The sequence below is a fragment of the Eleutherodactylus coqui genome, chromosome 4 (assembly GCF_035609145.1).
Source record: "Eleutherodactylus coqui strain aEleCoq1 chromosome 4, aEleCoq1.hap1, whole genome shotgun sequence".
NCBI lineage: Eukaryota > Metazoa > Chordata > Amphibia > Anura > Eleutherodactylidae > Eleutherodactylus > Eleutherodactylus coqui.
In genome coordinates this window covers 267,037,035-267,063,571 of record NC_089840.1, presented here as the reverse complement: position 1 = coordinate 267,063,571, position 26,537 = coordinate 267,037,035, and the positions used below count along the sequence as shown (strand labels likewise).

The window sequence follows — 26,537 nt, the reverse complement described above, 5'->3', positions numbered from 1 at the left end:
CAGACTATTTGGGACATCTGGAAGAATGATTGTCTGAAGAAGAAAAGGTGAGTGCTACCATGAGTCCTGTGTCACGCCAACAGTAAAGCATCCTTAGACCATTTATGGTTGGGGTTGCTTTTCATCGAAAGGAGTGGGCTCACTCACAGCCAAAGAACATCGCCATGAATAATGTGAAAACCAATTTGTGTCAGTCCCAAACGTTTTGGCCACGACTGTAGAGGGTTCAAATGGAGTGAGGGAGACCATTCCAGAAGAGAGGGGAAGCACAAGAGAAGTCATGTACATAAGAGTCCTAATCCATTATTCCACCCTACACTTCCACTGCATCACCACATACCTCCTCACTCCATATTACCTCCTCCTGCTCCATTCTAAGGTCTCTCCCGTCTTATAGGTTGTGAGCATCATGAATGTAAACCTGGAAAAAGTTTTACTTCGAGATGAGAACACCTCAGAACTGGAAGCCAGCGCCCAGGAACTGCATGATAAAGCCCAGCAATTCCAGTCCAACACTGCAGAACTGCAGAGGAAATACTGGTGGAAGAATACCAAGGTCTGTAAATAGACAGGCAGGCAGGCATAAGTCACAAATCACAGTCTACAACATAATTGGCCACTTTAGTACACTAGTAATCTGACATACAAGCCCTTATAAATATGCCCCTTTTCGGCTACGTTCACATTAGCATATTTTCAGCAGATGCAGTTTTACTAGAATTGGAAATTGGTAAAACAGAAGTGAGATGGAAAGCGTTCCTTCCGCTTTATTAGATGAATCCTTCAAAAAATGGCTAGAATGCATTGAGAGCAGATCTGTTGAGCAGCCTGGTAGAGATGAGCAAACAGTGGATGTGGCTCTTCTGCAACACCAGAGATTTTTGAGGTCCCCTTTGGACACCTACATTATTGATGGTAGCAGTAACATGGACCTTGAAAAACACCTCCAGATGTTGTCTTTTGTCAGATTTGAACCAAGAACTCCAGCACTGCAAGGCAACGGTGCTAACCACTTAGCTACCATGATTGAAGGAGAAGCACAAGAAGAAACAGAAAGTGAACATACAAACTCCATGCAGAGGTTACTCTTGATCAGATTTGAACCTAGGACCCCAGCTTTCAAGGTAACAGTGCTAACAATTAAGCTGCAGAAGAAGGAAATGAAACATGGTGGCTAAGTTGTTAGTACTGTTCCCTGGCAGCACTGAGGTTCCAGGTTCACATCTCACCAAGGACAACATCTGCATAGATTTTGTATGTTCTCTTTGTGTTTCTTCTTCCTCTTCTCCAGAGAAAGGGTGGCTCAGTTGTTATTGCTGTTGCCTGGCAGTGCCAGAGTTTTTCAAAGTCCATGCAGATGTTGCCCTTGGTTAGATTTGAACCTAGATCTCCAGAACAGCAAGGGAACAGTGATAACCACTGAGCTATAATGCTTGCTCTGCTGTCTCTGGAGAAGAAGAAGCACAAGAAGACACATAAAGGGAACATACAGACTCCATGCAGATGTTGTCCTTGGTTACATACAAACCTAGGACCCGAGCACTGTAAGGTGAAAGTGCTAACAACTGAGCCACCAAGCTTCTCCTCGTTCTTCCTCTTTCTTCTCCAGGGGAGTAGAAGAAGGAGAAATTGAAAGAGGAGAAGAAGATCTTTTTGTCCTTCTTCCTTCTGGAAGAAACATGGTGGCTCAGTTGTTAGCGCTGTTAGCCTTGCAGTGCTCGAGTCCTAAGTTTAAATCTGACCAAGGACAGCATCTGCGTGGAGTTTGTATGTTCTCTTTGTGTTTCTTGTTCTTCTTCTCCTTCTCCTTCTCCAGAGAAGGAAGAATAGGCAACGTAGCGCAGTTGTTATTGCTGGTGCCCTGCAGTGCTGGAGCTCCAGGTTCAAATCTGACAAAGGGTGATGGCTGTCTGGATGTTTTTAAAGCCCATGCATATGTGGAACCTAGGACTCCAGCACTGTAAAGCAAGAGTGCTAACTAGAGATGAGCAAGCATACACGATTCTCCCTCTCTCCCTCTGCTCACTGCCGCAACTCACCTGTCACCTGCGCCGGCAGCCGAATCTCTAGAAACGGGCGGGCAGGTACTTGAATAAGGCACTACTCGCTCTCTAGTGCTAACCACTGAACCACCTTTATTAAAGGACCACCAATAATACAGGAGTCCAAAGGGGAGCACAAAAACCCATGGGGTACTCAGGAAACCGAAATGGAGAATGGATTGCTTGCCAGCTTCATCCGCTTCCCATTGACTACAGTGCAATAAAATATGTATCTGATTATATTCAGTTTTTGTAACTGGAAACAGAAGTGTCGCAATTTTGTTCCAGTTTGAAAAATAGGCTTAAAATACAGAATCTGATTGAAGTCGAAGGTCTTCGGTTTAAGTACATTTCTACTGGCTGGAAAACTAAAACGTTTTCTTTACATTCTGCTGTTTCCCCAACGGAAATGAATTGGCTAGTGTGAACAGACCCTGAGTCCCGGTTATCCTCTCAGTAGTAGCTCCTCTCTCCTGTCTGTTACAATGTACCAGTGCAGTTACAATGCATCACCGTCTCCTCCCCAGATGCTGGTGGTCGTGGGTCTGATCTGCGTCGCCCTGCTGATCGTTATATTAAGTGAGTATTAAAAGTGTTCCCAGATACATGGGAAAACGTTTCCAGACTCTCCCAGATCGCACTCTCTACGCTCCAGAGATATCCATAATGTCCTTCTGCTATATGTTACAACTTCTGCATCTCTTCGCCTTTCTGACATCATAACCTGTTGGCTGCCTGCAACCACCACTAGGGGGAGCTCAGGAGCTCACTGCAGACAGTCATACAGCTGTAGGCAGTCTGAAGGCTATATTTACATCTGTCTATGCAGGGGATTTGGAACTGTGTAACAGAAAAGGAGAGCTCCAACCACTACAAAGATAAAATAAAATATTAATCAGCATGTTTTGGGCCTAAAACCAGCTGCATGTCATCTACCGGACTGTAGGAGACTGTCAGCCATTCAGAAAAGAAGACAGAATTAGTGTTATGAGACCCCCATCAATCAGCGTCTTATCTCCTATCCTATGAAGGATTCTGAAAAAACAACATTAATATATTGCGGTCTACAGAAAGCTCTGGAGCCCCACCTGGTGGTGGTTGAAGGGGGCATCTTATCTATTAACTTTTTAGTGCCCCAGGACATATAAATGCATTCAAGGTACGTGAAGTTAATATATACACGGCCGGTGTCAGCTGTCATTAACAGCAAACACTGGGTCATAATAGCCGTGATCAGACTTTATGCTGTTAACCCTTTAAATGCCCCGATCCGTGTTCAGTAGAGATGAGCGAACGTGCTCGGCCACGCCCCTTTTTCGCCCGAATACCGCGATTTTCGAGTACTTCCGTACTCGGGCGAAAAAATTCGGGGGTCGCCGTGGCGGCGCGGGGGGTTGCAGCGGGGAGTGGGGGGGAGAGGGAGAGAGAGAGGGCTCCCCCCTGTTCCCCGCTGCTACCCCCCACGCCGCCACGCCTCTCCCCGCCCCCCGGCGCACCCGAGTACTTTTCACCCGAGTAGTGAAGTACTCGAAAATCGCGGTATTCGGGCGAAAAAGGGGCGGGGCTGAACACGTTCGCTCATCTCTAGTGTTCAGGTGTCCCAAACAACCCCTTTCCATGAGATTACAAGGTGCAATCCCTTGTTATGGCAGCCGGGGGCCTTCTGAAGGCTCTCTGGGCTGCCATGTATTCCTGCCTATTAAGACATGCCTGTGGTCCGTATTAATAGAATGCTGACAGATATACCTTATTCTGCAATTCTTCAGTATTGCAGTATACGTTATAAGTGATTAAATGATCCCAAGTTCAAACTCCCTATTGAGACTAAATAAAAAGCAAAAAGAAGTGAAAGAAAGTTTTAGTTTTTTTTTTATTATTGTAAAAAATAAAGTTTAAAAAAAAAACATTTATGAAAAATTTACACTAAAATAATCCCAAAACATATTTGGTATCATCGCATCCATAAAAGTCTGGTCTTTAAAAATAACAAATTATTTATGCTGCACAATGAACATCGTCAGAAAAAAAAGGCACGCCAGAATTGTGCTTTTTTGGACACTCCGTTTCCAAGAAAAAATGTAATTAGAAGCAAACAAAAAATTGTATATACCCGAAAATGACACCAATAGAAACTACAAACCACCCCGCAAAAAACAAGCCCTCACACAGCTGCATTGATGGAAAAATAAAGTTATGGTTGGTGGTGAGAAGATGGCGCAATGTGTATGCGTAAAAACAAAACCCCTCCCCAAATATGGCACGGCTGCGTTTCTTCCTTTTCATTCCACTCAACTTTGGGACAACACTTAATTGCTCCATATTGTGTTCTTCTTCGGTGCTCCGTCCAGACAATTGGACATACCTAGTTGATGAGGCTTCAATGCCCATCGAGTATCACCTAAATTAAGGCATTACTCCAACAGGAAGAGAAGCCATAATTAAAAAAAAAAAAGGCAGCGTCCTTAATGGGTTAAATCTATGACTATGCAGGAGGGTTGGAGCTCTGTATCATTAAAACAAGACTTCTTCATTTACTGTTTCCCTTCCAGCCTACTACCTCACATGAGGAGCAGCGGACGCTGACCTCATCATCTGGGAACTCTGCCTTCATCTCATCGCGCCTCCTGTGACCACATAGTCCAGTCACTGTGATACCCGGCCGCCAGCACGAGTCCTCCTCCGCCGCCCCATCTGTGGCATCTGCTCCGGAGTGTGCGCTGTTTAATGGGACATGTTCTTGGACAGTCAGTAAGGGCTTATTCACACAAGCGTGTCCATGTGGCGGGTGCAAATATCAGACAGCGAGCGGAATCCATCCACGTGCCGTCCGGATTTCACAGACCTTTTACATCCGTATGGGCTACTCTTCGGCCAAAATAACTCATGCTGCAACTTTTTTTTCACATCAGTTAGTGTGAAAAAACAAATGTACGAATAGCTGCGTTGACTAATACGACTGCGCTGTCCGTGTAGGACGTCTGTCGGACATTGGCGTGAATTTTGACATGTTTGTCGCAGTTTTGGGCAGACAGTCAGCCCCACTTTAAAATGAAAGGATGAAATCTACTGCTGATCCGCATCAAAAACTGTGTAAAAATCGTGATTTTGGCGTGGCTTTGTTGGAGTTTTGATGCTGATTTTGGAGTGGATTTTCTATTGCAGACAATCCGCGCCATTTCCCGCTACATGGTAACATTCGCTAAGGGCTCATTCGCATGTTCCATATTATGTATGTACTTTGTACACGCGTCATACAGAGTGCTGAATCCTCATTGATTTGCCTTGGGGTGTTCAGACCTGCGTTTCTCACGAGCGTATTTAAACACATGCAAAAAATAAATAAATCGCAGGATACGCAATTTACAGACCATATTACAGACCAAAATAGTCTATTGAAGTTAATGGGACTGCAAAAAAAGCGTGATACATATGTATTTACTCATTAACCCCTTAGTGACGGCGCTATCGACTTTCTACACGTGTATGGAGGGAGGTAGCGCTGCTATCTCCCTCCATACAGCGGCATTTAAATCCCCCGAACGCTGTTTGGGGGTCCCGCATGGCCCCCCCGCGGTGAGATCGGGGAAGCCGTGCAGGTGTCATGGCAGCCGGGGGCCTTTAGAAAGGCCCCAGGGCTGCCTTAGCAGACTGCCTATCAAGCCATCCCTGGGGTGGCTTGATAGACTGCCTGTGAAAAAGCAGTATGAGGTAATGCAGGAGCGATCATAGCATCGCATGTTAAAGTCCCCCAGGGGGACTTCAAAGTAAAGTAAAAAAAAAAAAATCAATAACGTTTTTTTAATTGTAAAAAAAAAAAAGTTATAAAAGTTTAAACCACCCCCCTTTTGCCATATCTATTATTAAAAAATCTAAATCATAAAATTAAAATATGTATTTGGTATCGCCGCGTCCGTAAAATTCCGATCTATCAAAGTAACGCATTATTTTTCCTGCATGGTGAACGTAGTCCAAAAAAAAAAAAAAGAACCCCAGAAATGCACTTTTTTAGTTACCCTGTCTCCCAGAAAAAACGCAATAAAAAGTGATCAAAAAGTCGTATGTATTCCAAATTGATACTATCGGAAACTACAGGACATCCTGCAAAAAATGAGCCCTTGCACAACTACGTCGACGGAAAAATATAAAAGTTATCGCGCGCACAAAATGACCGCAGAAAATAATTGAAAAAAATTAAATATCTTAAAAAAAAAAAATATACAAGTACCACAGCAAAAAAAATACTATACAAGTTTGGTATCGTAGCAATCGTACTGACCCATAGAATAAAAATATCAGGTCGTTTTTGTTGCAGTTTGTGCGCCGTAGATACAGGACGCACCGAAAGATGGTGGAATGTCGTTTTTTTCCCATTTTTCTCCGCTTATAATTTTTAAAAAGTTTTTCTGTACATTATATGGTACAATAAATAGTGCCATTGAAAAATACAACTCGTCCCGCAAAAAACAAGCCCTCATACAGCGACGTCGATGGATAAATAAAGGAGCTACGATTTTTTAAAAGGGAGTAGGAAAAAACAAAAATGGAAAAAAGCAAAAAAGCTCTGTCACTAAGGGGTTAAATCATTTTTTTTGTGCACGTGAAACATGCTGTTAAGGCTGTTTTTACACGGCTGAGAAAATCGTGCGTTGCAGGACGTGCAAATATGAACCCCATTCTTTTGAACGGGTCATATAGTTGAGCATTGTTTTTTCCACCGCATCGCAATGCAATGTGGGAAACAAATCGCGGTACGTCCTATCTTTAGACATGCCCTCGCATCGCCCATTGTTTTTAATAGGGTCGGCGGCATAATCACATCGGGTGCTGTGTGCACGCAATGTGATGCAAGGTCTCCCATTGAGGACAGTGGAAGAAACTCTGCGATCCTCCCCCGCAGCTAACAGCCGCGATGGGGGATCGCTACTTCCCCGAAGTGATATGAGGCGGTTTTGATATAAAATCGTCTCGCATCCATGGGGAAATCGCATGCTGGCGAGCACCATATCAGGACGTAATCCACGGCCCGATATCACACTCGTCCGTGTGGAGTTAGCCTAACACGTGTGCAAAAAAAATCCAAGCAAGCCCAGATACGCGGGAAATACGCCGAATTTTGGTCAGCGATGACGCTGCGCACTGAGGGACCGAACACCGCATGCGCCCTTAGTATATGCAGACATAGCTGTGGCCAGCTGGACAGCTGACGCCTGCTGTAACACACTATTGATGTAGCGCCACCTGCTGGGAAGTAAATGAAAAGTGATGCGAGAAATGAAGAATACCGTATTTGCTGTTGATCATTTTTAATAAAAATGATACAAATAACAAAAAACTCGATTAAAGTGCTTTAAAAATAAAGTAAAACTGAGCTGTGATTAGTAAAACCGTACAGTAACCGCCGGTCACTGCGAACGTTGCACGACATTAATGGTATGTGATAATCGTGACAAATTCCAACATGCCTTGCTAAATTTGCCATAGAAACACAACTTTTTACGTAATAGCGCAGCCTTCAATTTTCCCTAACATCATGTGACCAAAAGTCGGCGAGGAGCCTTTGCCTACTCTTTATAGGACTACTGGGTTTTTTTGGATTCTACTGTAGCAATTCCTACCGGTTTCAGCTCTCTGAATCCACCACCAGTCATCTGTACTGATGACATCACATAGTGATGTCATCACGTCAGCTTTAATCCACTGCAGTGGTCACAACATTGCCAACATCTAAGGAGTTACATACTGGGGACCTGATGTAGTGTCCCAGAGATGGGGTGTCTTTGGAGTAGGTGTATGTCCGCTTTGTGTAAACTGTCTTGTGTGTAATTATGTTGATCTATGTTCTATGTAAGTGCTAACAAGCTTTATCATGGAAAATCTGTCTTAATTAACTTGTTTGTTGAGTGTGACATTTTAGGAGTTTAGAAGAAGTTGGGAGGCGGAGCCTAGAGGGAGAGAGAGAAGAGTGGGCAGAGATGTAGTCGGTAGTCTTTAGCTTCTGCCTGCGCAGAGCCGTGGGCCTAATTTGCCATGGGATATTTTCCCCGTCTGAGATTGTCTTCTTGCTTTATATTTGGAAAATCAAAGTTGGACTTTGTGAGTAAAGAGAACCGTGTACCTCCAGTTTCAAAACTCTCTTTGTCTGTGAACTCTTTTATTTAACAAGGAGCACCTAGTACAGAGGTACTGGCGTCACGTGACAACACCCTTAAGGGCTTAGTCAGACGGGCGTTTTTTGCCGCGATTTGCGCATGCGCATGCGTCCGGCGATTTTTTAAAACCATTGCTTCGCAATGGTATCGGACACATGGGCGCTTTTTATGCGCTCGTCCGAAAAATTATAGAACAAAAAATCGCAGATCGCACCTATCTGCGATCTGCGATTCCTGTTCGCTTCTGTATATGCGCTCAATGGGGCCGGCGGCAGCAGCGCCGACCCCATTGAGAACATATAGAAGACAAATCATTCTTCTCTGCCACAGCTGTAACAGCTGTGGCAGAGAAGAACGATGTTTGCCCATTGAATTCAATGGAGCGGCAATACAGCCGCTCCATTGAAAGCAATGGGCTGCCGGCGTGCGCGGGGTTAATTGTCGGGAAGGGGTTAAATATATAAACCCTTCCCTGCAATTCATGCTAAAATGTGTTAAAATAAAAAAAATTGTATACTCACCTTTCCGCTGCAGCCGGAGTCCAGCCGCGGCCGCTGTCAGTTCTCCTGAACTGCTTCTCGGCACTATTCAGCCGGCGGGGCTTTAAAATCCCCGCCTGCTGAATGATCTGCTCTGATTGGTCACAGCCTGACCAATCAGAGGCCGGTTTCACTCACACACCCATTCATGAATTCATGAATGGGTGAGTGACTGCTGCCTCTCAGCGCTGAGCCAATCAGGGGCAGGTCTGACTCACATCCATTCATGAATTCATGAATGGGTGTGAGTGAGGCATGCTTCTGATTGGCTCAGCGCTGAGCCAATCAGGGGGCAGGTCTGACTCACACCCCCTTCACAAGGACTGCAGGACGGCCGCTCGGAGCTGCCGGCAGAAGGTGAGAATGCAATTTTTTTTTATTTTAACACATTTTAGGATGAATTGCAGGGAAGGGCTTATATATTTAAGCCCTTACCGACAATTCATCCTGGGCTCGCCCGCAGCGCATTGCTTTCAATGGAGACGGCTGTATTGCCGTCTCCATTGAATGCAATGCGCTGGACAGCTCCGGCCCGTTTCTAATGAAACGCGGCTAGGAGCAGATTTTCGGGCGATTTGCGGGCGACTTGCGCGCACCGGTCACGCGATTTGCGGATGCGCATCCGTCATGCGATCCGCAAATCGCGGCAAAAAACGCCCGTCTGACTAAGGCCTAAGACTGATCTCCATTGTAACATCTGTCTGTGCATTTTACATTGCACGCAGCCAAGCTGGACCACGTTACACCATTGTTGGGGAGAGATCACAGAGCCACCTGTGACAAACATCCTGAGAGCCCCGTGTTCTCATCCGCAATGGCTGGCCTGCCACCCAGGCGCCACACTGGTTAGGGGCCCAATTGTAAATCAATGTAAGCACTTACCACGTAGGAGGGGGATTATGGAGGCTAGAGTTTCAGGAACTCAGAATAGGTCATCAATATCTGATTAGTGGGGTCTGTTATCCAGGACCCCTGCAGATTAGCAGTTTGAAGAAGTCACACAGCTTTGTGGAATGTCATGGATTTTTTATTGCATTCAAAGCACAGCGCCGTTCATTTTGTAGTGGTGGTTACTGGTATAGCATCTCATTCCTATTCACTTGAATTAAACTGAGCTGCACTTAGGTCATGTGATGTCGATGTCATTGGCAAGAGAAGAGGCACCGGAGCGCTGCACCCTCATCAAATAGCTGATTGGCAGGGATTCTGGCCAGCTGACCTCCACCAATCTGATATCAATAACTTATCAATAATTTAGCCCTGGAAAAGCCCTTTAAGTAAAATAATAAGTATATGTTTTCACACAGCGGAAAATGGTGCAGGTTGTCCGCAACAGAAGATCCGCACCAAATTCTGCATCAAAACTGCAACTGAAAATGAGACAGAAGCCGTGCCATTGGTGCGGATTTTGACACTTTTTTATGCGTATCCATAGCAGATTTCACCCTTTCAATTGATCTGCATCAGAATCCGCCACAATGGCGCAGACAATCTGCACTGTTTTCCGCTACATGGGAACATACCCTTAAGAGGATTCTCCATTCTGCATAGGCTATATGGCAGCTTTGGTCGCACGGCATGAAGACCGCGTCTAATGATTGACAATGGGTTCTCGTTGCGATCTGAGACCCCAACACGACAACCGCAACAAATACGAAACTGCTGGATTTTCTTAGTCATATGCAACTTCGCCATCATAGACTGTAATGTAACCTATCGAAGATTTGGTGTTTTTTAATCGGCAAGGAGGGGTATCATCTCTCCTTAAGGGCACCTTCACACTTGTGATAAAATTGCGCTATTTTCATGCGATGCGAGAGTGAGTGTAAATGCAGGATTATGAAACCCATGATTTTCAATGGTTTTCTTCACATCTGCGATGTTTTCACTCATGCGATGCTGCATTGAAAAAAATCGCAAAAATGTGCCATTTAAAAAAAGGCTTTATAGGGAGATTTTTAAAAAGTCGCAAAACGCAGAAAGATAGGAAATGCTACGATTTTTTTTTACACCACCTCGCTGGAGTAAAAACATTGCAAATGTGAAGGAAACCATTGAAAATCATTGGTTTTATTATTCTGCATTCTCACTCTCCCATTGCACGAAAATCGTGCGATTTTCTTGCAAGCCTGAAGGCATCCTTTGGAGAGCGCTTAGATGGTGACTGAGAAGACTTCTAAGGCCATGCATGCTCCTCTGGAAAATATATGTAAATAGGGAAGATGGAATAATATGTCTGCAGCGCCATCTATTGGATGGCAGCATTCTTGCACATCAATGTCCGACCCTTTATACAGGTCTTCATAACCATGATTGGGAGCCACAATCCATACACAGACAGCTGTTTCAGGGTTTTTGCCCCCCATCAGTGTGCAGTAGGATTCTGGCTTGGCTAGTGAGAGGGTATATCAGGGTGCCGGGTAGGGCTGTCAGAGCTGTGCCACCACCTGTGAGTTGCTGAACAAAGAGGGTTTTAAAAGTCTATTTTGCAAGGCATGCTGCCTTTAGCCCCTGCAACAAGACAACCTTTGGAATTAGCTCCACTTTTTTGTTCTGTAGCTGCCAGTGGATTAACATCTTCAGAACTGATGACAGGTTATATCTTTAAAAAAAAAAAAAATGGCGTTCCGTCCGATCATTAATTTGCTGCTGCAAAAATTAAAAAATAACAGATGAGACATTTTATTTAGAAAAAAATATTTTAATTTTGCATAAATAGCCCCACCTCTATCTTTAATTAACATTATCACTATCTCTCCTAGATGAAAAATACAAGAAATCACTATATCTCTAGTTGCTAGCTAGAAACCGTCACCAAGTTGCTGTTGACAGATTTGTTATCCTCATATTGTATTAATGAGCCAAGTCAGGTATGTGCACAAGCCAATCCCATAAGAGTGAACCACGCCGCCTCGTCTTGAATATTGGGCGCAGCTTTACAGATTAGAGATAATAGCCTATCACCATACTTAGTTCCCTAAGAGCACAGGGGTGTAAGTCATCTGACCCTGGTGATTTGTCTACCTTAGTCTTATTAGATGGCTGTGCACACCTTTCTGGCCTGTATTAGGTCTTAGGTTGAATATGATAGACCTGCTAAGATCCTTTAATGACAGCTAGCCTACTTATTGATGGTTTCCCAATGGCAAAAGATTTTCCTACACAAATAAAAACATTCCAAAATGAAGCTAAATTACAAAGATGTGGATATTACATTTGTGGGCTGCAGAGCCAACGTGAGGCAAAGTTGGACCTTCACTTTAATATCCTAATTTTTTTATATATATAAATATTTTTTTTTTATTCAACAAAAACCTAGAAAAGAAAAGGCATTGCAATCCCCCCCCCCCCCCCCATCTCCCTTGAGTCTCTCTCATGTATTCAATATATAGATTGTCCATAGAGATAAGCGAAGTACTCGGTTCGGGTGTTTTTGCACTCGAGCACCGCTTTTTCCGAGTAACTGGCTACTCGGACGAAAAGATTCGGGGGGCGGCGTGGTGGAGCGGGGGGTAGCAGTGGGGAACAAGGGGGAGCTCTCTCTCTCCACCCCCCCCCCCACACACACACACACTCCCCTCAGCAACCCCACGCTCACCCCCGGCGCCCCCCGAATCTTTTCGTCCGAGTAGTCAGTTACTCGGAAAAAGCGGTGCTCGAGTGCAAAAACACCCGAACTGAGTACGCTCGCTCATCTCTAATCGTCCAGCATCCTGAGTAAACAGCAGGAAAAGTAGTCAATAGAATATTCCATCCTTTCCGATTATCTCTTTAACTTTGTCCCTTTGAGAACAGTCAGTTGTACTTTCAATGAGCTCAATCCAGACTTCAGCGAGTCCTGTACTTCACCCATCACCCATACATGTACAACTACTTTATAGATACATTTAGCTACATGCCTTATGATTATTTCATGGGTCACTACTCTGCTCTCTCTTGTGCTTACGATATACCCTACGTATATTTACCTTGTACACTCAGTTTACCCAATCTGCAAGTTCAGTTGAGCCAAGCCAAGTGCTTCCAACCGTTTGGACCATATCTTACTGTATTTGTGTCCTGCTTTACATTTAAGGTATATGCCTTTTTTCCACGGTAAGAGTCGGTTGACTTTATCCTTAAATTCCCTCAATGTAGGGGGGGGGGGGGACTCATCCAGCCAATGCTCCTCCACTGGTATATCACTTATCTATCCTAGGATACAAACTAATGGAGTAAACTCCAGATTTATTTTATATACAGTGTTATCAGAGCGTGGACCTCACTCCAGTATCGGTTCAGTTTTGGACAATGCCACATCAGGTATTAGTGTATCTTGACGCCACCAGGAACTACTGCTGGAGTCAAGTGTGACAGGGGGGTGACAGCCCCTGAATGTGATCGGCTCCTGTGGTTGCATCGAATGTAGGTCCTGGCTGCCCACTACGGTTTGCTCCTCGCGGCCCACGAACATTTGTTGGGGAAAGCACACACATTCCCCCACAGCAGGCACTGAGGCAGCCGCAGCAGAAAGGTATGTTACCAGCGACGGTGCACAGCGCGTCTGCTCATACCACTGCTTACCGATGGTCGCCTCATTCACTGTAGAGGGTGCGACTCAGATGGGACAGCAGAGGAGCATTATGCCGCTTCCCTGTCAGCACATCAGCACAAATGGCACAGCGACCAGCTACAGTCACTGGAAAGAGTCGGTGGCCGGGTACAGTAAGTGCAAGCTGCCGCCACAGGTACCCTGCAGTTCTCCCTCTCTCCAGCTGCGCATTTTCAGTTAGCAAAGGGCCTTCCCCAGCTGCGCAACCAACCATTGTCTTAAACCGCAGAGCGGGCTCAGCATCAGGCTGTGGCCAGCCAGGTGAAGCGGCTTTGCCGGCGCCGGCCCCCTTCCCTCTCCCCCATCCTCCGCCAGCATATTACTGTACTATTAGCGGGTCGGCAGCACCGAGAACACTTCGTGGGCGGTGCAGTGCTACACTCTATCCAGCCATCACACAGCAGGGCCGGGGGCCAGGCAGGTATCTTCGCTGCCGCACAGGGAGCATTTTTCTGTGACAGCACGGAGCCATGGCCGGGGAACAGGCAAGTAAAAAATCCTTGTAGGACCTTACATTTCTCAGCCAATCGGGAGCTAGGGGTGTGAGAGGGGGCGTTCCCCCTGTCAAACCCCTAGCTTCCGGTGGCGTCAAGATACACTAATACCGCCACATCATATGTATCCATCCCGCTACTTGAGTTTTACAGCGAACACATAAAGGGCTATTACTTACCCCTATGTCATGGAAAAAGCCTAGAGTTTTATATACTCTACGCATCAAATATATTTGTGACAGTCGATGTGATTTGCAAACAGATAACATAGGGGTCATCTGCAAGATTTCATCCCAATGTGAGTGCTCTATGGGACTAATATCAGACCCCATTTATTCTTAATCGAGGATTGATTCTGTAGGTTCTAATGTCCTTGTATGTAACTGTATAACTGCGATGTCTTCCCCGCTACAGTGGATGCCGTACCTATAACGTCAGGCAATATAAAGTTTGTAGTCTACATTTCCCTAGAGCTCACCTCCTCCTGGTATGCGTTTCGCAAGTGCAAGTACCTATAACACTGTGTGCGCAGTAAACCATAATCACTTTGTCTTTAGGACTTCCGCTGACAGTATCTGGGAGATACGTCTAACACCTCTATTCTTGCAATATTCTAAATCTTTCATGCTGTTCAGTTCCGTCAGCCAGGGGGCGTCCCAGCTAGAGGTATATAGCGTACATACTGCAATCCCTGCAATACTTCTAGCTTTCCACCAGATCTGGTGCATGAGGGACAGTATGGGGAACTGTTGGGCGTTACACTTAAACCTCTGTATCTCGAGTGCCTCAAAGTATCCTTTTAATAATGGAAAGCTGGGATCCAGCGTCTCTTCCGTCTCTCACCTGCTAAAATGTTGCATCTGGGAGGCTAAGAAGTACACTACTGGGTTAGGCAGCACTAATCCACCCTCTGCTTTAGGCCACTCTCACCACAGTATTTTTTCAAATGTACTTCAAAAGTAAGTTTGTTTGTCTTTCTGTCTTGTCGGTGTGTTATGATTGGTTGTTTGAGTAAAAGGGGGAGGAGTTAGTTAGGGAGAGAAGTAGTGTGGTTGAAGAAGGAGGTGCGTGCAGGAGAGATTGGCTGATGCTCCTGCTGGGGCTAGGCCGCGGCTATGTCTCTGCTGCTGGAACGTGTGTCTCCACCGGGAATGGAACGGCAGGAGATGCTGCTTAAGAGTCGGTATGGGAGTGCAAGAGCCGTACGCGCCCCTGCTGAACTACATGTGGAGGGGAAGTGTAGAAGTCTGTTACAGCTAACAGCTAAAGTGAGATTAATATGAGAGACCATGTAACCCAAGCAAGTGCCCTTCAGATAACAGCGACTGAAGATGTGTGTGCTTGAGAGAAGAACCGGCTATTGTCAGAATGTGTTCAGATAAGTAGAGTTCAGTAATCCGTTCCAAATCCTGTAATTTCATGTTGAGAAGTGCCAGTGAATTTGTCTGTATTGGAAAATCAAAGTTGGAACGTCAGTAAAAGGAAACCGCGTGTCTCCGGTTTTGAAAAGCATTTTGTTTCTCTGAACTCATTTATGTATTGCTAGTAACTGATGACTCATCTAGGGACACTGGCGTCACGATTATAACTCAGGACTGAATTGCAGTTATCTCCCTTGCTAGTGGCTGAGCCATGCAACACAAAATTGCTTGTGTGTATGACCCCATTCAAAAATGGTGTTCATATTTGTGCGTCTTGCAAAGCACAAATCTCACGCGATTTTCCCGGCCGTGTGAAGGCAGCCTTAGAGTTGCAAAGTTTTCTACTTTATCACGCGCCCTTTTTTTCCACCATATAAGATCTCTAAATAATCTATTCACTGGCAAGATTACTGATTTATCCCAATTAATACTAAGACCGCAGTAACTACCATAGTCTTTAATGACTCGAATAGTTGTCTCCAACGACCTTTCAGCATCCCCCAGGAATAAGAATATATTGTCCGCATACAGCGCCGATTCTTCCCTCATTAGTTCCCCTTTTGAATCCCTCTATAACCCAGTTTAGTCTTATTTTCCTTTCAAGGGAGTACGAGGGCATCCTTCCTCTATGTAATGTGACTGTATTTGTACGACTACTATTTACTCCCTCAGAAATATTATACATTTTACCAGTATATACGAAAATAAGATTCGTCCCCATGAAAGTCCTTCTCGGCTTGTGGTCGTTATGAAGTTTTTTTCTTCTCCTCTTGTCTATCACTGCTTTTCCACAGACATAGCAGTAGCATCCGCAGAAAGAGGATCAAGATGGCGATGAATATAATGGACTGAATAATTGTAGGAGACATATCAGTTTCTGAGGAAAGGATAAGAAATGCGTTAGTCTGTCAACCTCCAATGTCACATCTACGTCAAATAAATCATTTCTGGTTGATCTTTTGTCTCTCCTCTGGTCATTAAAGGGGTTGGCTGCTTTAAATAAACCATTTTTTGTCTAAAAGGTCTGACCACAGGAGATTCTGCTGATTGAACCCTCAGCAATCAGCTGTAATCTCTGGGAGGAATTATGTAGCAAGTGTTTGATTTCCCTACAGTACCTCCGCAGGAGAAATGAAGTATTACACAGTTCTCACTGACATCAATGGGCGGTCTGTGTAAAGTATGGACATGCTGGGTCCTTCAAAGAAAGAGAAACTCTTACTAGCTACTCTTTGCTCTAGTTAATAGATGAGGGTCTATATTGGGGGGACCCTCAACTCTATTAAAGTCTCCCCATCTCAGACTTTCATGGCATACCTTGTGGCTATGCCATAAAAGTCTGATAGGTGTGGGTTCCACCGTAGGGATATAAATCCATATTCTGATAGTCTGACACTTTTTTCCATCCTCATAACTGACCACAGGGGCAAGTGCTGGATTTTTAACGGGGGAACTTCCAAATGTATTGGTGCCCACACCATCAAAATTTCCCCATCCCATATAATTTATCGACTGTCCTCTTTGACGCTCTCGGACACTCACACCTAAGGGTCAGCGTCACAGTGACACAACATTGTCTACGAGTTATGGTAAAATTTCATGACTTTCATGAAAAAACTAAAGATTTTCACAGAAAATCCGATGATGACCACAAGGTCAAACTGGACTTATTTTAGGTCACTGAATTCACAGCACGAGTTGCGGTAATGCTGCAATTTTACTAAAACTCAACAGGGGGCGCTGTGTCACTAACCATAAAAGTACATTTAGGGCACCTTCACACTGGCATTTTTCTTGAGCACTTTTTTCACGCATCACACTAAAATCGCAATACGTTTCTATCATAGGAAAGTCCTATTGACTATCGCGTGAAAAAAACGCACGAGAAAGCGCCAGTGTGAAGTTGCCCTTAGGGTGCATTCAGACACGGCGTATTTGCCGCAGTGAAAAAATCCATTCTATGCAGATTTTGATGCAGAACCGCAGCAGACTTAACCCCTTCAAGTGAAAATCTGCACCAAATGCTATGGACTTTGATGCGGTTTTAGTCATCTGAGCTCCCACAATGCACTGCTCTCTGGTAACAGGAAACTAAACGCTAGACTTTGGTTTGGTTGTGAGCCTATAGAAGGCAATCATGTTAGCGGGATTACTGCACCAGTTAAGTCGTTGTGGCACAATGGGCTTAAACAAACTTACCTTCGGGAAGAACATTGACCTCCATCAGTATGGGATCAGTCATTGAGACATGTGACACGGCACACGTATAAGTATCCGGAGGAGCTCCGGGATCGGGTACTGAAACTTCAAGGAAGCTGCTCACACTGTAGGTCCCGTCATGATTTCTGCGATGACTGGAGGTGATTGGGGAGATGTGGGTTAATGGCGATCCGTTCAGCAGCCAGTTCACGTCCACGTCGAGCGGGTAGTACCGGTCAGTACGGCAAGTCACTGTCGTCTTGGGTTTTGAGCTCACAGACAGTGAAACCTGAGGAAGCGCTGAAGAGCAACAGATGTGTGAAAAGAGATGAACCGCGCCATGTTAGGCGCCATTTACCCTTTACAGGCTGGTACTGGGCAGCTGAGAGGGCACCATGGTTGCCCTTATAAATACTTAAAGTATGTGGGTTCAAGATTTCAGACTACTAGACACAGAAAATGCAGTAGTCCTTATCAAAAAGTCTTCTATTTTGTGTCTATAGCTTCTATGCAGACCTATGTGTTTCCATGGTTACAGACTACAATCAAACCCTGTGTAGTCTGACGCTGCAAGTTATATTGCCATCCATCTGTTCCTTATTAGAGATGAGCGAACACCAAAATGTTCGGGTGTTCGTTATTCGTAACGAACTTCCCGTGATGCTCGAGGGTTCGTTTCGAACAACGAACCCCATTGAAGTCAATGGGCGACCAGAACATTTTTGTATTTCGCCGATGCTCGCTAAGGTTTTCATGTGTGAAAATCTGGGCAATTCAGGAAAGTGATGGGAATGACACAGTGACGGATAGGGCAGGCGAGGGGCTACATGTTGGGCTGCATCCTAAGTTCACAGGTCCCACTATTAAGCCACAATAGCGGCAAGAGTGGGCCCCCCCCCCTCCCAACAACTTTTACTTCTGAAAAGCGCTCATTAGCATGGCATACCTTTGCTAAGCACCACACTACCTCCAACAAAGCACAATCACTGCCTGCATGACACTCCACTGACACTTCTCCTGGGTTACATGCTGACCAACCGCCCCCCCTCCCCCCCCCCACAGCGCACACCAAAGTGTCCCTGGGCAGCCTTCAGCTGCCCTCATGCCACACCACGCTCATGTCTATTTAGAATTGCGTCTGCCATGACGAGGGACCGCAGGCACACACTGCAGAGGTTGGCACGGCTAGGCAGCGACCCTCTTTAAAAGTGGCGGAGCGATAGCCCACAATGCTGTACAGAAGCAATGAGAAATAGAATCCTGTGCCACCGCCATCAGGAGCTGCACACGTGGGCATAGCAATGGGGAACCTATGTGCCACACACTATTCATTCTGTCAAGGTGTCTGCATGCCCCAGTCAGACCGGGCTTTTTAATTCATAGACACAGGCAGGTACAACTCCCTATTGTGAAGTCCCTGTCGACCCACAGCATGGGTGGCTCCCTGGAACCCACCGGTGGTACACAGAAATATCCCATTGCATTGCCCAACACAGCTGAGGTAGTAATGTCGTGCTTAATGCAGGTGGGCTTCGGCCCACACTGCATGCCCCAGTCTGACTGGGGTTCTTTATAAGTGTACAGATGTAGTAAAAACTCCGTGTGCACCTACAGCATGGGTGGGTGCCAGGAAGCCACCGGCGGTACATAGAAATATCCCATTGCATTGCCCAACACAGCTGAGGTAGTAATGTTGTGCTTAACCCTTTCCAATCCAATTTGTATATGGTTTTCCTAGGGGGCTTACTCTTTTTCTGCCGTTATACAACGGCGCTATATGCTGGCTAAAGCCAGTACTGCATGAGCTGACACGTAGGATAGGCTCCGACAGCAGAGAGGCTGGCAATATACAGTAAGAGAACCCCGACGGACGTCTACCAACAACGGAGCTGTACAGCCTTAAACCCTAATGTCTTCACAGGTCACACAGTGGACTGGAAAGGGTTAATGCAGGTGGGTTTCGGCCCACACTGCATGCCCCAGTCAGACTGGGTTTCTTTATAAGTGGAAACAGATGCATTTATAATTCCCTGTGGACCCACTGCCTGGGTGGGTGCCAGGAAGCCACCGGCGGTACATAGAAATATCCCATTGCATTGCCCAACACAGCTGAGGTAGTAATGTTGTGCGTAATACAGGTGGGCTTCGGCCCACACTGCATGCCCCAGTCAGACTGGGGTTCTTTAGAAGTGTACAGATGTATTAAAAACTCCGTGTGCACCTACAGCATGGGTGGCTCCCTGGAACCCACCGGCGGTACACAAAAATATCCCATTGCATTGCCCAACACAGCTGAGGTAGTAATGTCGTGCTTAATGCAGGTGGGCTTCGGCCCACACTGCATGCCCCAGTCAGACTGGGGTTCTTTACAAGTGGACACATGTAGGTTAAACTCCCTGTGGACCCACTGCCTGGGTGGGTGCCAGGAAGCCACCGGCGGTACATAGAAATATCCCATTGCATTGCCCAACACAGCTGAGGTAGTAATGTTGTGCGTAATACAGGTGGGCTTCGGCCCACACTGCATGCCCCAGTCAGACTGGGGTTCTTTAGAAGTGTACAGATGTATTAAAAACTCCGTGTGCACCTACAGCATGGGTGGCTCCCTGGAACCCACCGGCGGTACACAAAAATATCCCATTGCATTGCCCAACACAGCTGAGGTTACGTCAGCTGTAATGCAGGTGGGCTAAAAATTAATTTGATTACACTGTAGGCGAGGGCCCACAAAAATTGCTGTATCAACAGTACTAATGTACATCCCAAAAATTGGCCATGGCCAGCCAAGAGGGCAGGTGAAACACATTAATCGCTTTGGTTAATGTGGCTTAAGTGGTAACTAGGCCTGGAGGCAGCCCAGTGTAACGAAAAATTGGTTCAAGTTAAAGTTCCAATGCTTTTAAGCGCATTGAAACTTTTAAAAATTGTTCTGAAAAATTATTTGACTGAGCCTTGTGGCCCTAAGAAAAATTGCCCGTTCAGCGTGATTACGTGAGGTTTCAGGAGGAGGAGCAGGAGGAGGAGGAGGAGGAATATTAGACACAGATTGATGAAGCAGAAATGTCCCCGTTTTGGATGGTGAGAGAGAACGTAGCTTCCATCCGCGGGTGCAGCCTACGTATTGCTTACGTATCGCTGCTGTCCGCTGGTGGAGAACAGAAGTCTGGGGAAATCCAGCCTTTGTTCATCTTGATGAGTGTTAGCCTGTCGGCACTGTCGGTTGACAAGCGGCTACGCTTATCTGTGATGATTCCCCCAGCCGCACTAAACACCCTTTCCGACAAGACGCTAGCCGCAGGACAAGCAAGCACCTCCAGGGCATACAGCGCGAGTTCAGGCCACGTGTCCAGCTTCGACACCCAGTAGTTGTAGGGGGCAGAGGCGTCACCAAGGATGGTCGTGCGATCCGCTACGTACTCCCTCACCATCCTTTTACAGTGCTCCCGCCGACTCAGCCGTGACTGGGGAGCGGTGACACAGTCTTGGTGGGGAGCCATAAAGCTGGCCAGGCCCTTAAAGACTGTTGCACTGCCTGGGATGTACATGCTGCTCGATCTACGCACATCCCCTGCTACCTTGCCCTCGGTACTGCGCCTTCTGCCACTAGCGCTGTCGGCTGGGAATTTTACCATCAGCTTGTCCGCAAGGGTCCTGTGGTATAGCAACACTCTCGAACCCCTTTCCTCTTCGGGAATCAGAGTGGGCAGGTTCTCCTTATACCGTGGATCGAGCAGTGTGTACACCCAGTAATCCGTCGTGGCCAGAATGCGTGCAACGCGAGGGTCACGAGAAAGGCATCCTAACATGAAGTCAGCCATGTGTGCCAGGGTACCAGTACGCAACACATGGCTGTCCTCACTAGGAAGATCACTTTCAGGATCCTCCTCCTCCTCCTCCTCCTCCTCAGGCCATACACGCTGAAAGGATGACAGGCAATCAGCCGGTGTACCGTCAGCAGCGGCCCAAGCTGTCTCTTCCCCCTCCTCCTCATCCTCCTCATGCTCCTCCTCCTCCTCCTGTACGCGCTGAGAAATAGACAGGAGGGTGCCCTGACTATCCAGCGACATACTGTCTTCCCCCGCCCCCGTTTCCGAGCGCAAAGCAGCTGCCTTTATGGTTTGCAGGGAATTTCTCAAGATGCATAGCAGAGGAATGGTGACGCTAATGATTGTAGCATCGCCGCTCACCACCTGGGTAGACTCCTCAAAATTACCAAGGACATGGCAGATGTCTGCCAACCAGGCCCACTCTTCTGAAAGGAATTGAGGAGGCTGACTCCCACTGCGCCGCCCATGTTGGAGTTGGTATTCGACTATAGCTCTCCGTTGTTCATAGAGCCTGGCCAACATGTGGAGCGTAGAGTTCCACCGTGTGGGCACGTCGCACAGCAGTCGGTGCACTGGCAGCTTAAAGTGATGTTGCAGGGTGCGCAGGGTGGCAGCGTCCGTGTGGGACTTGCGGAAATGTGCGCAGAGCCGGCGCGCCTTTACGAGCAGGTCTGACAAGCGTGGGTAGCTTTTCAGAAAGCGCTGAACCACCAAATTAAAGACGTGGGCCAGGCATGGCACGTGCGTGAGGCTGCCGAGCTGCAGAGCCGCCACCAGGTTACGGCCGTTGTCACACACGACCATGCCCGGTTGGAGGCTCAGCGGCGCAAGCCAGCGGTCGGTCTGCTGTGTCAGACCCTGCAGCAGTTCGTGGGCCGTGTGCCTCTTATCGCCTAAGCTGAGTAGTTTCAGCACGGCCTGCTGACGCTTGCCCACCGCTGTGCTGCCACACCGCGCGACACCGACTGCTGGCGACATGCTGCTGCTAACACATCTTGATTGTGAGACAGAGGAGGAGGAGGAGGAGGAGGGTGCTTTAGTGGAGGAAGCATACACCTCCGCAGATACCAGCACCGAGCTGGGGCCCGCAATTCTGGGGGTGGGTAGGACGTGAGCGGTCCCAGGCTCTGACTCTGTCCCAGCCTCCACTAAATTCACCCAATGTGCCGTCAGGGAGATGTAGTGGCCCTGCCCGCCTGTGCTTGTCCACGTGTCCGTAGTTAAGTGGACCGTGGCAGTAACCGCGTTGGTGAGGGCGCGCACAATGTTGCGGGAGACGTGGTCGTGCAGGGCTGGGACGGCACATCGGGAAAAGTAGTGGCGACTGGGAACTGAGTAGCGCGGGGCCGCCGCCTCCATGATACTTTTGAAGGACTCCGTTTCCACAACCCTATACGGCAGCATCTCAAGGCTGATGAATTTTGCGATGTGGACGGTTAACGTTTGAGCGTGCGGGTGCGTGGCGGCGTACTTGCGCTTGCGCTCGAACACTTGCGCAAGCGACGGCTGAACGGTGCGCTGAACTACACTGCTGGATGGGGCCGAGGACAGCGGAGATGAGGGTGTGGGTGCAGGCCATGAGGCGGTAGTGCCTGTGTCCTGAGAGGGGGGTTGCATCTCAGTGGCAGGTTGGGGCACAGGGGGAGAGGCAGGGGTGCAAACCGGAGGCGGTGAACGGCCTTTGTCCCACCTTGCGGGGTGCTTGGCCATCATATGTCTGCGCATGGTGGTGGTGGTGAGGCTGTTGGTGTTGGCTCCCCGGCTGAGCTTTGCGCGACAAAGGTTGCACACCACTGTTCGTCGGTCGTCAGGCGTCTCTGTGAAAAACTGCCAGACCTTAGAGCACCTCGGCCTCCGCAGGGTGGCATGGCGCGAGGGGGCGCTTTGGGAAACACTTGGTGGATTATTCGGTCTGGCCCTGCCTCTACCCCTGGCCACTGCACTGCCTCTTGCAACCTGCCCTGCTGATGCCCTTGACTCCCCTTCTGAAGACCTGTCCTCCTGAGTAAGCGTTGCACACCAGGTGGGGTCAGTCACCTCATCGTCCTGCTGCTCTTCCTCCGAATCCTCTGTGCGCTGCTCCCTGGGACTTACTGCCCTTACTAGTACCTCACTGCAAGACAACTGTGTCTGATCGTCATCGTCCTCCTCACCCACAGAAAGTTGTTGAGACAGTTGGCGGAAGTCCCCAGCCTCTTCCCCCGGACCCCGGGAACTTTCGAATGGTTGGGCATCAGTGACGATAAACTCCTCTGGTGGGAGAGGAACCGCTGCTGCCCAATCTAAGCAGGGGCCCGAGAACAGTTCCTGGGAGTGCTCCCGCTCCTGAGCAGGTGTTATTGTAGTGGAGTGAGGAGGCTGGGAGGAAGGAGGAGCAGCAGACAGAGGATTCGGATTGGCAGCAGTGGACGGCGCAGAACTGCGGGTAGACGATAGGTTGCTCGAAGCACTTTCTGCCATCCAGGACAGGACCTGCTCACACTGCTCATTTTCTAATAACCGTCTCCCGCGTGGACCCATTAATTGGGCGATGAATGTGGGGACGCCAGAAACGTGCCTCTCTCCTAATCGCGCAGCAGTCGGCTGCGACACACCTGGATCAGGAGCTTGGCCTGTGCCCACACCCTGACTTGGCCCTCCGCGTCCTCGTCCACGTCCTCTAGGCCTACCCCTACCCCTCAGCATGCTGTATTACCAGTGATTTGATTTCACAGGCAGGAAATAAATTGGCGCAAGACTGCAGGCCAAATATAATTTTTGCCCTTTTTGGAAAACGAAAGGCCCCACTGCCTCTAGTGAATGAATTATCTAAGTTTAATAACTGTGCTGTGTCCCTGCTTATGTGTCACAGAACGTGAGGGTAGCAGAGTTATTATAACTCTGGCAGAGCAGGTATTTTTTTTCCCAATTAAGGAAAGCAAATGGCGAAGCCAGCAGTAAAGCGTAGCTGGGTGCGTATGATTTAGCACTGTTCTTCACGCAGCTCACACGTCTCCACCGCCCGTAAGGACGGACAGAGGCTGGACAAATAGATTTGTTTTCAGTTTTTTCCCACCAAAAGGCAGCACTGCGTATATTCTATGAACATGAGAAGTTTAATAACTGTGCTGTGTCCCTGCTTATGTGTCACAGAACGTGAGGGTAGCAGAGTTATTATAACTCTGGCAGAGCAGGTATTTTTTTTCCCAATTAAGGAAAGCAAATGGCGAAGCCAGCAGTAAAGCGTAGCTGGGTGCGTATGATTTAGCACTGTTCTTCACGCAGCTCACACGTCTCCACCGCCCGTAAGGACGGACAGAGGCTGGACAAATAGATTTGTTTTCAGTTTTTTCCCACCAAAAGGCAGCACTGCGTATATTCTATGAACATGAGAAGTTTAATAACTGTGCTGTGTCCCTGCTTATGTGTCACAGAACGTGAGGGTAGCAGAGTTATTATAACTCTGGCAGAGCAGGTATTTTTTTCCCAATTAAGGAAAGCAAATGGCGAAGCCAGCAGTAAAGCGTAGCTGGGTGCGTATGATTTAGCACTGTTCTTCACGCAGCTCACACGTCTCCACCGCCCGTAAGGACGGACAGAGGCTGGACAAATAGATTTGTTTTCAGTTTTTTCCCACCAAAAGGCAGCACTGCGTATATTCTATGAATAATAACTGTGTTGTGGCCCTGCCTATACAATTCTTTCCCTGCAGTATCAATGGAGGGTGGAATGCTCTGCAGAGGCGATTTTGAGAAGCCCAAAAAAAATGCAGCACAGCTAACAGCAGCCTGGACAGTACTGCACACGGATAAATATGGCCCTAGAAAGGACCGTTGAGGTTCTTGAAGGCTACACTCACTCCTAACACTCTCCCTGCCTATGCAGCACTTCTGTCCCTAATGCCAGGTGCAACGGTCTGCAGAGGCGATTTTGAGAAAAAAAAAAATCCCACTGCTAACAGCAGCCAACACACAGCTATCAGTGGCCCTAATAAGGACCTTTGGGGGGTCTTGAAGCCTACACTAACTACCAATTCTTTCCCTACAGCAGCTCCGGTATAAACAGCACTGTCCCTCATCTAACTCACACCGCATCTGAGGCGAGCCGCGGGAGGGGCCGACTTTTATATTAGGCGAACACCTGATCTCGCCAGCCACTCACAGCAGGGGGGTGGTATAGGGCTTAAACGTTGCAGGGGGAAGTTGTAATGCCTTCCCTGTCTTTCAATTGGCCAGAAAAGCGCGCTAACGTCTCAGGGAAGGAAGTGAAAGTAACCAGAACACCGCATGGTGTTCGTTACGAATAACGAACATCCCGAACACCCTAATATTCGCACGAATATCAAGCTCGGACGAACGCGTTCGCTCATCTCTATTCCTTATGTTTCGTTAGCTTCCTAATCTAAGTTAGCAAGAAGTAGAGAATAATTGGAAGTAAGTATGATACCAATATCAGACTCCACAGGATTGGTTCGTAGTCTGTAACTATAGAGACACATAGGTCTGCATATGAACTGTATACGAAAAGCAATTTATTAAATTTTTTATGACTCTTGGTGGGGCTACCCTTAACACACATATACCTCAAGTCTTAAAGGAATTTTCCTACAAAAGTAAAGAACAGATATAAGAGACTATGACTATGGTTTGCAGTCTGTAACCATGGAGACACATACGTTTGCATATGAACTGTATACACAAAACGGTACAACATTTTTTGTGACTCCCTGTAGGGCTACACTTAAGACATGTACAGCCCAAGCCTTAAAGAGGGTTGTTCAACTAAAGACATTAGTCCCCTATGCATCATATAGGGAATAAACGCCTGATGGTTGGGAGTCCGATCGTTGGGATCCCAGCAATGCCAAGAATGGCACACCTTGAATGACCAATGCAACCATTTCCTTCTATGCGATGGAGGGAGATAGCCAAGTGCATTGATCTTGTGCTGTCCCATAGGAGTGAATGGAATGGTAGTCTCGCATTTGCGCTCCACTCATATGAGGAATTCACGGTTGGTGCTCTCAGAATTGTTGGAGGTCCCAGCAGGCACACCCCTGGTGATCAAATAAGGGCTAAACGTCTTTAGTGGGAAAACCTCTTTAATGAAAGCATTGGGGGATCGCCAAGTGCATCCAAGACAGTTCATACATCCGCTATGACAAGGGCGGCCCAGTTCTGGTTGGTTCTCATCTGTCAACAAGAGCAGAGGTGACCAGGCAATGGTGGGTTGTGCCCATCTCTCCTACAAAAAATAGGAAGCAGGAAGTGGAGCAGGGAAACATGATGAGGGTAAT

General features: G+C 47.3%; 1 protein-coding gene across 2 annotated transcripts in view; it reads right to left on the bottom strand.

The window, feature by feature from the left end:
• The window catches only part of TAPBPL (TAP binding protein like), a 351,854-nt gene that overhangs the window by 319,803 nt on the left and 5,514 nt on the right, over nt 1-26,537 (bottom strand). The window contains exons 5-6 of one of the 2 annotated variants that reach the window (XR_010792647.1): nt 17,436-17,735; nt 14,576-16,113 (exon numbers count right to left, since the gene is read on the bottom strand). Coding sequence is in view for 1 of the 2 variants with exons in the window: in XM_066601302.1 (XP_066457399.1) it covers nt 15,983-16,113; nt 17,436-17,735 (431 nt within the window). In the remaining variant the exon portion in view is untranslated. Of the gene's footprint in view, nt 1-12,312; nt 16,114-17,435; nt 17,736-26,537 lie in introns of those variants that run through there. The other variant, XM_066601302.1, reaches the window with a different exon arrangement.